This window comes from Nerophis lumbriciformis, linkage group LG10 (assembly GCF_033978685.3).
Source record: "Nerophis lumbriciformis linkage group LG10, RoL_Nlum_v2.1, whole genome shotgun sequence".
Taxonomy (NCBI): domain Eukaryota; kingdom Metazoa; phylum Chordata; class Actinopteri; order Syngnathiformes; family Syngnathidae; genus Nerophis; species Nerophis lumbriciformis.
The window spans coordinates 42,020,316-42,037,204 of NC_084557.2; the positions used below are offsets into that span (position 1 = coordinate 42,020,316).

At 37.3% G+C, this 16,889-nt stretch overlaps 1 protein-coding gene across 1 annotated transcript in view; it reads left to right on the plus strand.

Moving 5' to 3' along the window:
• The window catches only part of LOC133612300 (A disintegrin and metalloproteinase with thrombospondin motifs 20), a 516,880-nt gene that overhangs the window by 274,113 nt on the left and 225,878 nt on the right, over nucleotides 1-16,889 (plus strand). The window contains exons 14-15 of the mRNA XM_061969586.2: nucleotides 957-1,093; nucleotides 1,159-1,276. Coding sequence (XP_061825570.2) covers nucleotides 957-1,093; nucleotides 1,159-1,276 — 255 coding nt within the window. The remainder of the gene's footprint in view (nucleotides 1-956; nucleotides 1,094-1,158; nucleotides 1,277-16,889) is intronic.

Genomic DNA, 16,889 nt, shown 5'->3' on the forward strand with positions numbered 1-16,889 from the left:
GGATCTAACATAATAGTGAGAGTCCAGTCCATAGTGGATCTAACATAATAGTGTGAGTCCAGTCCATAGTGGATCTAACATAATGACCTATGGTCATGAGCTTTGGGTTATGACCGAAAGGACAAGATCACGGGTACAAGCGGCCGAAATTAGTTTCCTCCGCCGGGTGGCGGGGCTCTCCCTTAGAGATAGGGTGAGAAGCTCTGCCATCTGGGGGGAGCTCAAAGTGAAGCCGCTGCTCCTCCACATGGAGAGGAGCCAGATGAGGTGGTTCGGGCATCTGGTCAGGATGCCACCCGAACGCCTCTCTGGGGAGGTGTTTAGGGCACGTCCGACCAGTAGGAGGCCACGGGGAAGACCCAGGACACGTTGGGAAGACTATGTCTCCCGGCTGGCCTGGGAACGCCTCGGGATCCCCCGGGAAGAGCTGGACGAAGTGGCTGGGGAGAGGAAAGTCTGGGCTTCTCTGCTTAGGCTGCTACCCACGCGACCCGACCTCGGATGGATGGATGGATGGATGGATGGATGGATGGATGGATGGATGGATGGATGGATGGATGGATGGATGGATGGATGGATGCAGGGAGAAGGCGGACAAGACGAGGAGAGCGTCTCCTCCATTGTTTTGATAGCGTAGCTTTTGTGAGCCGAGCCAGTACAGTCCTGTGCAGTTTACATTCAGCTTGAACACACAAAGTATTGGCTTTGAATTAAATACTGTAGTCCTACAATATTACTACACACATACTAAACATAAGACAGGCTGCAGGGTGGAATGGCCCGCAGTATTTGTTGCTCAAATGGCTACTCACCGGTTGAGAGGGGTCGGCCATCACGGACGTCAGCTTAACCAGCATTTTTCTGTCGATAGCATCCATTGGGGAGCATAGGGCAGCTCACCTAATCAGTTGACGTCCGTCTATATTAACGCTCTCTTTCCCCCCCCCCCCATTTAGTACTATTGAAGGATCGGTGCAAGCTCTTCTGCCGGGTTGCGGGCGCCACGGCGTATTATCCGCTGAAGGACCGCGTCATCGACGGTACGCCGTGTGGGACCGACACCTACGATATCTGCGTTCAAGGCCTCTGCAGGGTACGCTGGTCTATGTCTCTGAATCACAATATGCAGTACTGGTGATGCATCGTTCTTCTCTCCAGCAAGCGGGCTGCGATCACGTCCTGAACTCAAAGGCGAGGAATGACAAGTGTGGCGTGTGCGGCGGAGACAATTCTTCATGCAAAACCCTCTCAGGGACGTTCAACGATGCGCAGTATGGTGAGTCCTGACCCCCGCTTAGTTCCCATTAGACCAGGGGTGGGCAACCCAAAACGTTTAAAGAGCCATATTGGACTAAAAACACAAAAAACTAATCTCCCGACTTAAACAAGTTGAAAAACGTATTGGGGTGTTACCATTTAGTGGTCAATTGTACGGAAGATGTACTGAACCTAGCAATATACTAATAAAAGTTTCAATCAATCAATCAAACTCTGGAGCGGCAAAAAATGAAAAGTCGTATATAAGTCTTATAATGAAGGCAACACATGATACGTGTCTATCAAAATGACTTATAAGTCTGATATAAGTAGGCTGACCATATTCTGAAATCCCAAAAAGAGGACACATATATGCGTGCCAAGGCCGGGACTAGGTGAAAATTTGCCAATGATACTCGAACTTGCTTTATAAATAATATATTTATTTAAATAAAGCATTTTTCCTCCTCTTTTGACAGCAGTGTTGGCGCTAGGAATTTTCAAAATGGGGTCCCAGGGACCCCATCAAGTCATAAAAATGGGGTCCCACAGTAAATTTTTGGGGTCCCACTTTTTTGTTAGCGTTTTGAACAAAAATAATAAATGTATGCATTATCCTGTTATATCTCACATTCTATATTGTGTTTTGGAAAAAGGTTGTCATAAACGTTACTTCATTCATTAAAAAATAAATAATTTGTATACATATGTAAATGTATTCAGTTATAAACATTCATTCACTTTCTTCTTTCCTTCCTGGATCTAAACTTGTTTTTATTTAATAAGTTAGTGTATTTATTTCAGTATAAAAGTGTAAAAAGTGTTTTGCTTGGGTCATGAAATGATGATAATGGTGTGCCAGGGCGTACATACATTTTATATTTAACACTTAAATCATACTTGCCAACCTTGAGACCTCCAATTTCGGGAGGTGGGGGGTGGGTGCAGGGGGCGTGGTTGGGGCGGGGGCGTGGTTAAGAGGGGAGGAGTATATTTACAGCTAGAATTCACCAAGTCAAGTATTTCATATATATATATATATATATATATATATATATATATATATATATATATCCCCGCGACCCCGAAGGGAATAAGCGGTAATAAATGGATGGATATATATAAGAAATAATTGACTTTCAGTGAATTCTAGCTACATATATATATATATATATATATAAATAAAAGAAATACTTGAATTTCAGTGTTCATTTATTTACACATATACACACACATAACACTCATCTACTCATTGTTGAGTTAAGGGTTGAATTGTCCATCCTTGTTCTATTCTCTGTCACTATCTTTCTAACCATGCTGAACACCCTCTCTGATTATGCATTGCTGTGTGGCACGCACAAAAGTGCTTTCATCAAATGCACTAGATGGCAGTATTGTCCTGTTTAAGAGTGTCACAACATTGCTGTTTACGGCAGACAGACTGCTTTACTGTAGACGTTCTTTATATTGTGGGAAAGCGGACTCAGGTCCGCATGGAGCTGGAGGGGGCGTGGCCTCCAGCTCCGCCTGAATTTCGGGAGATTTTCGGGAGAAAATTTGTCCCGGGAGGTTTTCGGGAGAGGCGCTGAATTTCGGGAGTCTCCCGGAAAATCCGGGAGGGTTGGCAAGTATGATCTCTGGAGTCTACATCAACTTCAGATCTATCCCTCATTTCAAAATGTTTTCGTTTTTTTTATGTTGTTTTTCTGTTTGTTTGCTTTCCGCCCTTTTTTGTCAAACAAAACTATGCTTTTAATGGCAAACACACAAAATATGCAAAATCTTCCACCAAAAATATTTTTCTTAGTGGAATATTTGATGTGAAGTAATGGGAACCTTGGATAGGTCAATAGTTCATAATAACATTGATTTTGATTCAATATTATGTTTTGAGCAATGACAGTTTGAAAGGAAAAAAAACAGCTTTGTTTTATTAGTCAACATTGCAACTTTTTCTAAATTACATTTCACCTTTAAGCTTTTTTATTTAACTTTTTTTATGTTTTTGTTTATTTTAATAGTATTTTTAGAATGTGTCGTGGGCCTTTAAAACATTAGCTGTGGGCCGCAAATGGCACACTTTTGACACACCTGCTATAGATAATAAAAAATTAAATCTGATAAATCTATGGATAAAAAGGAGAGCCTGGTGACGCATGCGCGATTATCATAACTCTCTCTCTCTCTCTGTCTCTGCCCCTCCCTCACCAATGCTGCTGCACGCACAATTTGTTTTGTTTTTAACCCCTTCTTAACCCTGAACGTACATTAAAAATACACGCAACCCTAACTCAAAATGCCGGACATTTGAGGTATTTAAGAAACTCTGCTCGGACAGCCCCGCAAAAGAGGACATGTCCGGTGAAAAGAGGACGTATGGTCAGTCTAGATCGGGCCTGGGCAATTATTTGACTCGGGGGGCCAGATTTAAATAAAGAAAGTGTGTCTGGGGGCCGGTATATCTATTTTGAAGAACACTAATACAAAACCTCACAATATTGATGGAAAGCTAAAAACGTTATGACAGACCGCCTTAAAAAACGGAATGGAATTTGACATTTTTTTTACTGAATGAGACACCCAGAATGTCCATGAAAATAAAGAATGTGGGATTTACAATATTAACTATGAAGGATAAAACACTGAATATTGACAACATTTTATAATCAACCGAAACACAACCAAAATGCAACAAACATAGTGAAATATGAATGCGAAGGGTAAAAAAACCCCCACCTATAATCTGAGATATCTCATAGTGACCAAAGTAACTAATTGGATGACCATAGTAACTAATTAGATGACCATAGTAACTAGTATATCATGCAAGACTTAGTATAGTTGAAGACTTACGGAAAACATGAGTGCACATCATAATGGCAGCTACACTTTCCATCTTAAACATCTAAAACAATTATTTAGGAATGTCCGGCGGGCCAGATTGAAAAGCCTTTATTTGCCTAGGTCTGGTCTAGATATAAGTCTTATAATGAAGGCAACACATGATGTAAGTGTCTATATTACCTACTATCAAAATGACTTATAAGTCTGATATAAGTGATATAATGAAGGCAACACATGATGTGTCTATATTAGCTATATTAGCCTACTATCAAAATGACTATGTGTCGCAGGCTGAAGCAAATCTTCGTTGACAGAAATGTTGAAATGTAATTGTGGACGTCGCTTCCCAGCAGTTCCACTGTTAGACACAGCACCAGAGCCAAGCGTGCAGTTTTTAACCAGGTTTTAATGTACATAGGTTTTATTACAAGTTTTCTCTCCAGCTGGACGCGACTTTTCAGCCACGTCCGTATCCTCTCTCCCCTCCTGCTCCCGGCCGCTTACCGTTAAAGACGACAGATGATTAGATTAACACGTACCACCTGTGAAATCTAATCACCTGCAAGCTGTGTCTCGCCGTCAGCACCATAGATGGAGGCGGTGACCTTTGCTCCTGCAGGTGCGCTGGCCACACCTCCCTCCACAGTAATATTTATTCTACACATTAGAAAAACATTAGTAAATCAGATGCTACTCAGAGGGTGGTGTAACTCCTGGAAATTTCCGGCTTTTAATGGCCAAAGTTATAGATGTGTGTGTCTAAGTTAAAGGAAACGGCAGGCTGTCTTTTTTTAACAGATTTATTACAATCTTTGGCAAGCCAGGTAATGTTTGCTGTGGTCTGGAACAACATGGCACACAAACAACTTTTTGAAATGCGGCCAATATTACAGACAGATAATGTGTCACGAGACATGCAAAACTAAATTATATACAAAGAGGATAAAAGTAAAGGATATTAAATGAGCTCAAATATACCTACAAATGAAGCATAATGATGTAATATGTACATACAGCTAGCCTAAATAGCATGTTAGCATTGATTAGCTTGCAGTCATCCAGTGACCAAATATGTCTGATTAGCACTCCAACAAGTCAATACATCAACAAAGCGCACCTTTGTGCATTCACGCACAGCATAAAATGGTTGGTGGACAAAATGAGACAAAGAAGCAGTGGAAGATTTTACATGTAAACAAACTGTTGCGTCACAGTCCACAGTATGGTGGGTTCAAGAACCACCAAAATTAGTAGGACTTCCTGACAGGGAATCCTGGTGGAATAGGAACAGAGACAAGTGGATAAGACGGAAGCTTGTTTTTGGTTTACTTCTTTTGTCAGAGTTGCACATTTCAAGGGAAACATAACTCACAAAAGGACACTGCAGAGGACGCTGGCTCTCAGAGAATATATTATTTAATTTTTTTTAAATTTAGGAATTGTATTTATTATACCTGTTAGCATTTTTTTTGTTTAGAGGGGCTGTTGGCAACCTTTACGCAGATGCTAACTCCGATGTGTTTTAAGCATTATGTCCCGCCCTCTTAACGGCTTTCAACACGTAATAATCAGAGGTGGGTAGTAACGCGCTACATTTACTCCGTTACATCTACTTGAGTAACTTTTAGGATAAATTGTACTTCTAAGAGTAGTTTAAATGCAACATACTTTATCTTTTACTTGAGTATATTCATAGAGAAGAAACGCTACTTTTACTCCGCTCCATTTATCTACATTCAGCTCGCTATTTTTATTGATCTGTTAATGCACGCTTTGTTTGTTTTAGTTTGTCAGACAGACCTTCAAAGTAGGATCTATCGCATGCCTGCGTTTCACCAATGAAATACCGTCACTGGTGACTTTTGACTTCGTTTCACCAATCAAATGCAGTCCCCTGTGACGTTTGACTCCGTTTCACCAATCAAACAGCCAGGGGGTCACATGACACACACACACACACACATACAGTCGCACACACACACACGCATGCATAGAAACACCAATCAGAAGTGCACAGTGTGTTCCCAGATGCAGCCCACACCTATCAGTTTATGGTTTGCGTAAAGGCTAACTTGTTATTTTCCTTTGTAATCTCTGCCTACTGAGCCTATGGTGCTGTTAAGTTATTGTGGCTCAATTTGCCTTAATTGTTTTAATGTTAATGTATTATTATTTAATATATATTATTGTTTTAGTTGGTTAAGAGATATTCCTGGCTCTGAATTTGCTCATTGCTATTTTTATGTTTTTGTGCATTATTTGTTGCCGTCATCATTAAACGAACATCAGTTACTCAGCACTTGAGTAGATTTTTCACAACATACTTTTTACTTTTACTCAAGTAAATATTTGGGTGACTACTTCTTACTTTTACTTGAGTAATAAATCTCTAAAGTAACAGTACTCTTACTTGAGTACAATTTCTGGCTACTCTACCCACCTCTGGTAATAATGTAACTACGCCCGTACATAACACGCGCATAAACTTTGGGTGTTGTTAGCTAATATTTGCTATCATTGGCTGTATATTCTATCATAACAACAACCCGACTTCAAATTTTTTGTACGTGTTGACGAGACAGCGGTGAGTGACAAGCCTGAAAGCCAAACAAATTCCTCGAAACGACAAGCAGTTTTTTTATTCAATTTAATTATTAATTGTTTCGATTTCAGTTTGTTTGGAACATGCGTACAATACAATACAATACAATACAATACAATACAATACAATGTAATGCATCACACATTTCCAGTTGTTTGATTACATCATGTCCAAAAAGGAGTATTATTTAATCTTACTCATAGCAGTTTTATGTCATGTCTGTGATCATGTTTTTGTTTAGTTATGTCCTGTTTGGTTTTTGGACTCTTTTTAGTTCCTGTTTTCACTCCATTGTTTTTGTCACCATAGCAACCATTAGTTTCACCTGTTTCCCATTTAGACTCACGTACCTGTGTTAATCATGTCAATACTATTTAAGCCTGTCATTTTCAGTTGGTCGGCCTGGCGACATTGATATTATTCATGTTCTGCTCTAATACTACTTCTGCGCACTTCATGCCATGATTTACCTCTGCTCTCTTCATGCCATGTCACAGTAGCTAAGTGTTTTGTTTCATGTTCATAGTTTTTGCCCAAGTTCTAGTTTTTCTTTTCATTAGTCAAGTTGTATCTCCGTCTTGTGCGCGCTTTTGTTTGTTCCTTTTTGAGTAATAAGAATAAATCATGTCCTTACCTTCACGCCATGTCCGCTCCAACTTCTCTTGCATCTCGGGAAAACAAACCCCCCACAGTCCACGTCTTGACATTCTATCCCATTTATGTGTTCTCTGTTTGTAACAGAACAGTGAATAAATAAATAAATATGTAATAAGTAAGTAAACAAATACTAAATACATAATAATCATTAGCTCATTTTTTTTTAAGGTTCAAGACGTTTATCTTAATTGGTGTTATTTGTACTTTGTGAAGACTTGTAGTTTGAACAGTCTCTTAAACTGAATCATATTAGTGCTTTGTTTCATTTCCTTGCTTAATCTATTCCATAATTTAATTCCACATACTGATATGCTAAAGGTTTTAAGTGTTGTACGTGCTTACAAATATTTAAAATTACATTTTCCTCTAAGGTTATTTTTCTCCTCTTTTATTGAGAAGAATTGTACATCATTTTAGCTGTTTGCAAACGCACCAAGACATTGAATTTCTATATGTTTTATTTGATAAATAAAGGGTTTGTGTGATCTCTATGCAGATGACACTGAAAAAAAACTACAGAACATCCTGAACACAGTAGTAGCCCACAGTGAAGCAAACGGACTGGCTCTAAACCTCAACAAAATCAAGCGCATGACAGTTTCCAAGAAACCACATCTGCATGGAACCTCACATGCAACAAAATAAAACAAACGGATTAATTAAAATACCTTGGTGTCACAGTGACATCTGATGGCGGGTGTGAAAAAGAGATAAACAAACGGATTGCCATGTCAAACGACAGCTTCAACAATATGAGTTTTATATTTAAAAATAGAGACATCTCAATTGACACCAAACTCAGAGTCCTCAAAACGTACGTATGGTCTTTCCTACTTTACGGCTGTGAATGCTGGACTTTAAACATTCAACTGAGAAAATTAGAGGCAACTGAAATGTGTCATGATCTGTGGTCTGGATCATGTTTTTTGTTATTTTCTGTTTAAGACTCCATTAGTTCCTGTTTGCGCTCCCTTGTTTGGTTTCCATGACCACTCATTAGTTTCACCTGCCTTATGCACGCACTTGTTCTAATCAGGAGATTATTATTTAAGCCTGTCGTTGTCAGTTAGTCGGTCTGGCGACATTGATAGTTTCCTGCTAATGTTCTTTTCATGCTCTGTCCATGCCATAGTTCTTGATGATCTTTTCATGCTCTGTTTTGACTTTTCTTGCCATAGTCATGCTGTTCAATTCATGCCGTGTCCAGTAAGTCTTTTTGTTTCATGTCCATAGTTCTTGCTATTTGTTTCAAGCGACAGTTTAGTGAGTTTTTTCATGTTTTTAGTTTCATGGTTCATAGTTTATGCTAAGTCTTAGCTTTTGTTTCCTGTGTTAAGCTTGCCTTCGCCTTGTGCACCTTTTTGTTTTGTACATCGTTGAGTTTTTGAGTAGAGATTAAAATATGTCCGGTCTGGTCCGTTTGCATCCCGGGAGAACAAATCTCGCAGTAAGCTGCGTAAAAATCCACGTCCTGACAAAATGTGTTTTTTCAGAAAAATACTCTGCATATTTTTTATTATTATAATGAGTGTTGTCCCAATACCAATATATTGGGACCGGTACTGAAATTATTTCGATACTTTTCGGTACTTCTCGATACTTTTCTAAATAAAGGGGACCACAAAAAATTTAATTATTGGCTTTATTTTAACAAAAAATCTTAGGTTACATTAAACATATGTTTCTTATTGCAAGTTTGTCCTTAAATAAAATAGTGACCATACTCGACAACTTGTCTTTTAGTAGTAAGTAAACAAACAAAGGCTCCTAATTAGTCTGCTGACGTATGCAGTAACATATTGTGTCATTTATCTACCTAATATTTTGTCAAAATTATTATGGTAGAAAATGAATTATTAATCTACTTGTTCATTTACTGTTACTCACTTTCTCTTTTAACATGTTCTCTCTACACTTCTGTTAAAATGTAATAATCACTTATTCTTCTGTTGTTTGGATGCTTTACATTATTTTTGGATGAAATTTGGGTATCAATCCGATACCAAGTACTTATAGGATCATACATTGGTCATATTCAAAGTCCTCATATTTCTTGAGTTTATAAACATAGTATAAATTGAAAAAACAAAAGATGTGATGCCAAAAAATATCGACGTAATCATAGTAGTATCGACTAGAAACGCTCCTCTACTTGGTATCATTACAGTGGATGTTAGGTGTAGATCCACCACTGGCGTTTGTTTACATTTTGACGCCGTTGAGCTAAACTGCAAATAGTCAGTGTTCAAAAACAAATACAAAAATGAGGGGTATTTTATTTGAACTGAGCAAAATTATCTGCCAATAGAACATACTTGCCAACCTTGAGACCTGCGATTTCGGGAGGTGGGGGGTGGGGGCGTGGTCGGGGGTGGGGCAGGGCGTGGTTGGGGGCGTGGTTAAGAGGGGAGGAGTATATTGACAACTATAATTCACCAAGTCAAGTATTTCATATATATATATATATATATATATATATATATATATATATATATATATATATATATATATGTATATATCCTGAAAATATGCAAACAAAACTGTGTTTAGATAATTGATACTTCAAACTTGCATAAATAAATATAACATGAATATAACATAACTTGGCTTCTGAGAGCTTCAAAATGTAATGAATAAAATGCTAAAGTTGTTGATAAACAAGCAATTATTTTAATAATTAAATATGGTAATTTTAAATGAATTATTATGATAATTTAAAATTAAATTAATTATTTCAAATATGTTTATTTTAATGTATAATTCTATGGCTGGATGTAATAACGAGTCAGAAAAAATACAAATAAAAATACAATTAATTTTGATGTTTTTAGCAAAATATAGTAAAAAATTATTTAGTTTTTTTTTTTTTTTAAATTAATAAATATATTTATTTTCAGGTAAGATAAACATAATAATACAATTTGTCTCTAGTCTGGATGATTTATTTCTTGTCACCCTGTTGTCCTCCCGTCGTGAAAAAAGGCTGTCCTCTCTCAGGTCCGCATGGAGCTGGAGGGGACGTGGCCTCCAGCCCCGGCTGAAAATCGGGAGATTTTCGGGAGAATATTTGTCCCGGGAGGTTTTCGTTAGAGGCGCTGAATTTCGGGAGTGTCCCGGAAAATTCGGGAGGGTTGGCAAGTATGCAATAGAACAAGAAAATTCGGCTTGTCAAGACTTTCCAAAACAAGTAAAATTAGCTAAAAATTGCTTAAAATAAGTATATTCTCACTAATAACAAGTGCACTTTTCTTGGTAGAAAAAAAAGAGGCCTTTTTGCTCAATAAGTTGAAAAATATTCTTAAATGAAGTAAATGCTAGTGCCATTATCTTGACATAATGATATGCGCTCGGCATTATGATTTTTTTTTCATGCTTGAAGTAAGAAATTAGTAGTTTTATACTTGTGAGTGTTGATGACACAGCTTTGCAACAGTTGATATTCTAGTTTCAAGCATGTTTTACTCAATATAGGTCATCAAATCTCAGCAACAAGCTGTAATATCTTACTGAGATCATTTAGGACCAAAACACTTAAAACAAGTAAAACACTCTAGCATAAAATCTGCTCAGTGAGAAGAATTATCTTATCAGACAGAAAATAAACAAATATAACCCTTCTTTGAGATATTTAATCTTACTTAGATTTCAGTTTCTGCAGTGTAGCATTAGTAGTACGATGTCACATGGGTGGACACGTTGTCTTTAAGAGTAAAACTTAAACAATGAGCTGTTAAGGCGGTGATGTCATCATCTGTTGTTGTTTAAACACACAAAGACGGACAGATGTTGTCTGAAAGTGTCAAAGCAAACCTCTCAGCACTTGATAACCACTGACTTGATACGCAGCTTCATCGAGAGCCAAATGCTGATTGCAGCCAATCCCAGCATCATCAAGTTTGCAGGCGGTTCATTTTGTTCCTCCTCTCTGTAGTTGAGCGCTTGTATTGAACTAAACCAGGTGCCGACCTCCGAGTCACCCTGGAGGTCCCGTGAAGGAATTCGGGCATGGGAGTTAGAACACAGGCGGAATACCCCTCAACTGATGGGTCTGTCTTTTAAGTGTCTACCATTGTGGAACTTCTACCATTGGATCTTTCATTATTTCTTATACAACTGCAATAAAGCTGTAGGTTTTTCAGGATGGGGGCAAAGGTTTTCTTAGGTGAGGTGGATACTGTAGCTGCTGATATACAAACCAAGTGCTGCCCCCCGGTGGCTGGAGGTGTTGCGGTCACATTGTGGGAATTGAAAATGAAAATAACTGATAATTACATTAATCCTAATACTTCTTTGACTGCACTGCAAAAACTGAAATCTAAGTAAAATTAAATATCTCAAATAAGGGTGATATTTGCTTATTTTTTGTCTGATAAGATCATTCTTCTCACTAAGCAGATTTTATGTTAGAGTGTTTTACTTGTTTTACTTGTTTTAAGGGTTTTGGTCCTAAATGATCTCAGTAAGATATTACAGCTTGTTGCTGAGATTTGACGACCTATATTGAGTAAAACATGCTTGAAACTAGAATATCAACTGTTGCAAAGCTGTGTCATCAACATAAAGTATAAAACTGCTTTTTTAAAGTAATAATTTCTTATTTCAAGCATGAAAAAAAAATCATGACTTTGACACAATTGTGTCTCATAATGAAAACAGATGACAGCCAAATGGACTTTTTTATTTTCAATAAAACAATATAAAATACGTACTCATATAGTAGTGCAATTGGCACAGTACAGTAAACTGACTATTTAAACCAGTGGTTCTTAACCTTGTAGGACAGTGGTTCTCAAATGGGGGTACGCGTACCCCTGGGGGTACTTGAAGGTATGCCAAGGGGTACGTGAGATTTTTTTTAAATATTCTAAAAATAGCAACAATTCAAAAATCCTTTATAAATATATTTATTGAATAATACTTCAAGAAAATATGAATTTAAGTTCATAAACTGAACATCAAATCAAGTAGGCTATTCCATTCATTACAATGCAACAATGCAATATTCAGTGTTGACAGCTAGATTTTTTGTGGACATATTTATAATTGAATCACTTGTTTATTTTTCAACAAGTTTTTAGTTATTTTTATATCTTTTTTTCCAAATAGTTCAAGAAAGACCACTACAAATGAGCAATATTTTTCACTGTTATACAATTTAATAAATCAGAAACTGATGACATAGTGCTGTATTTTACTTCTTTATCTCTATTTTTCAACCAAAAATGCTTTGCTCTGATTAGGGGGTACTTGAATTAAAACAATGTTCACAGGGGGTACATCACTGGAAAAAGGTTGAGAACCAAGGTGGTAGGAGGCACCGAACCCCACCAATTTCATATGCGCATTCACCGAACCCGAACCGTAATCGTAAAACGATGTTATTATATTAAAGAAATACTAATAAAGGTATATTTCACAAACAGAAAGTTACAGGAATGTACACATGATCCCATGTTTACATCTCATTGTGCAACATGTGAATGTTTTTGTGGGAACTAAATGTGATATCTGAAAGGGGTACAAATTATTTCCAAAGTAGGACCCCCACCCAGACATTTAATACTAGTACACAGCTCATGAAAAACAATATGTTATAGTCATTGTAAGTGGGCCAAAACACTTACATTAGAAAATAATCTCATGGAAATGATTGCTGTCATTTGATTACAATAATAAAACATTGAAATTGTTATTTAGTCAGGTATGGGACAGGTGTGCTGCAGGTGTGACCACAGTGCATGTGCACGTCTAACGTCGCTCACATGTGCTCCACCGAATGCTCAAGGAGTTTTTGCGTTTGCTCACACATATGGAAAATTAGAGGGAACATTGTTTGGGGATATCTATAATACGCCGACAGGGAGAAGTTTTTATTTACACGATGAGTCGGGTGTGTCTTGACCTCCGCGGCGGAGGCTCTGCCGAACCCTTGAGGCCGACTCACCGAACCCCTAGGATTCGATCAAACCCAGGTTAAGAACCACTGATTCAAACATTTAACATGTGACATTTCAAACAATTTTGAACAGAAAATGTTCATGCACATTCAGATAAATTCTTCAAAATTACAACTAAAAACATTTTGGCCAGGGGCCGGGCTGTATATATGCGCACTAATTGACTGAAAGAGCACGCACTTGGCGCGATGATGTCATGTTATCGATGGAAAAATGCATTTTTAGACGGCTAGGAGACCCCGAGAGTAACAAGATGTTGCCTTGTTGCCTTTCCATTAAGAACAATAAATTAGTTTTTAGTATAAGTTTGCTGGTTTCAAGAAATATAATGCAGAGCGCATAACATTATGTCAAGATAATGGCACTAGTATTTACTTCATTTACAAACCCTGTTTCCATATGAGTTGGGAAATTGTGTTAGATGTAAATATAAACAGAATACAATGATTTGCAAATCATTTTCAACCCATATTCAATTGAAAGCACTACAAAGACAAGATATTTGATGTTCAAACTCATAAACTTTATATTTTTTTGCAAATAATAATTAACTTAGAATTTCATGGCTGCAACACGTGCCAAAGTAGTTGGGAAAGGGCATGTTCACCACTGTGTTACATGGCCTTTCCTTTTAACAACACTCAGTAAACGTTTTGGGAACTGAGGAGACACATTTTTGAAGCTTCTCAGGTGGAATTCTTTCCCATTCTTGCTTGATGTACAGCTTAAGTTGTTCAACAGTCCGGGGGTCTCCGTTGTGGTATTTTAGGCTTCATAATGCGCCACACATTTTCAATGGGAGACAGGTCTGGACTACAGGCAGGCCAGTCTAGTACCCGCACTCTTTTACTATGAAGCCACGTTGATGTAACACGTGGCTTGGCATTGTCTTGCTGAAATAAGCAGGGGCGTCCATGGTAACGTTGCTTTGATGTCAACATATGTTGCTCCAAAACCTGTATGTACCTTTCAGCATTAATGGCGCCTTCACAGATGTGTAAGTTACCCATGTCTTGGGCACTAATACACCCCCATACCATCACAGATGCTGGCTTTTCAACTTTGCGCCTAGAACAATCCGGATGGTTCTTTTCCTCTTTGGTCCGGAGGACACGACGTCCACAGTTTCCAAAAACAATTTGAAATGTGGACTCGTCAGACCACAGAACACTTTTCCACTTTGTATCAGTCCAACTTAGATGAGCTCAGGCCCAGCGAAGCCGACGGCGTTCCTGGGTGTTGTTTATAAACGGTTTTCGCCTTGCATAGGAGAGTTTTAACTTGCACTTACAGATGTAGTGACCAACTTACAGTACATGAGTGTGATAATGAAGGCAACACATGGTGTAAGTGTTTATATTAGCTATATTAGTCTACTATCAAAATGACTTTAAAAGTCTTATATAAGTGTTATAATGAAGACAATACATGACGTAAGTGTTTAAATTAGCCTACTATCAAAATTACTTTAAAAGTCTTATATAAGTGTTATAATAAGAGACAACACATGATGTGTCTATATTAGCTATATTAGACTACTATCAAAATGACTTTAAAAGTCTTATATAAGTGTTATAATGAAGACAACACATGATGTAAGTGTCTATATTAGCCTACTATCAAAATTACTTTAAAAGTAGTGTATAAATGTTATAACGAGGACAACACGTGATGTAAGTGTCTATATTAGCTATATTAGACTAACAATCAAAATGACTTTAAAAGTCTTATATACCGGTAACTGTTATAATGAAGACAACACATGATGTAAGTGTTTATATTAGCTGTATTGGCCTACTATCAAAATGCCTTTAAAAGTCTTATATAAGTGTTATAATGAAGGCAACACATGATGTAAATGTCTATATTAGCCTACTATCAAAATGACTTTAAAAGTATTGTACAAGTGTTATAATGAGAACAACACATGATGTAAGTGTCTATATTCGTTATATTAGCCTACTATCAAAATGACTTTAAAAGTTTTATATAAGTGTTATAATGAAGACAACACATGATGTAAGTGTCTATATTAGCTATATTAGACTACTATCAAAATGACTTTAAAAGTCTTATATAAGTGTTATAATGAAGGCAACACATGATGTAAGTGTCTATATTAGCTATATTAGCCTACTATCAAAATGACTTTAAAAGTCTTATATAAGTATTATAATGAAGACAACACATGATGTAAGTGTCTATATTAGCTATATTAGCCTACCATCAAAATGACTTTAAAAGTCATATATAAGTTATAATGAAGACAACACATGGTGTAAGTGTTTATATTAGCTATATTAGCCTACTATCATAATTACTTTAAAAGTCTTAAATAAGTGTTATAATGAAGACAACACATGATGTAAGTGTCTATATTAGCCTACTATCAAAATGACTTTAAAAGTCATATAAGTGTTATAATGAAGACAACACATGATGTAAGTGTCTATATTAGCTATATTAGCCTACTATCAAAATAACTGTGTGTCACAGGCTGAAGCAAATCTTTGTTGACAGAAATTTTGAAATGTTATTATTTTTCTACTCATTTTTACAACATTGGAAAACATTAATAAAACTTCTCAGAGGGTGCCAAAGGTATATATGTGTGTGTCCAAGTTAAAGGAAACGGCAGGTCGTTTTCTTCTAATGGATTTATTACAATCTTTGCAAGATGAGTAACGTTTGCTGTGGTCTGGAACAACATGGCACACAAACAACTATCAGAAATGCAGCCAATATTACATACAGATAATGTGTCATGAGACATGCAAATATAAATTAAATACACAGAGGACATAAGTAAAGGATATTAAATGAGCTCAAATATACCTACACACGAGGCATAATGATGCAATATGTACATACAGCTAGCCTAAATAGCATGTTAGCATTGATTAGCTTGCAGTCATGCAGTGACCAAATATGCCTGATTAGCACTCCAACAAGTCAATAACATCAACAAAGCTCAACTTTGTGCATTCACGCACAGCATAAAACGTTTGGTGGACAAAATGAGACAAAGAAGGAGTGGCATAAAATGTCTTTGTGTGGCAGCGTCAGAGAAAGTTATACATGTAAACAAATTATGGTGAGTTCAAGGACTGCTGAAATTAGTAGGACAAAACCCAAAATACTCATCAGTGAAGCATGTTTGATCTAAAGAGTTGGATTTCTAACAATTGGAAAGGTTTGTGTCATGCTTACCTCCCACAGAAACCATATTACAACAAAAAATATATTTTTTTACCCCGTTTTTTTTTTTTACATTTTCATACATTTTTGAAAAAGCTCCAGGGAGCCACTGGGGCGGCGCTAAAGAGGCATACGTTGCCGACCCCCGATTAAGACATTGTCTGGTCATACATATACTCTCTCTCTGATCAAAAGCCTCTCGTGTGACTACAGGGCAACATTTTTGGCCCACATTTTGAAAGCGAGTTGGCCATCCTCTCTCTCTACATGGCTCTGCTCTGGCCAGAGCTCTGCCTCCCTCAACCTGTCCCTGGTTGCCAATCAGGAGGCTACTTATACCTGCCCTGTCCCGCTGCACAAGTTCTCATTAGCAT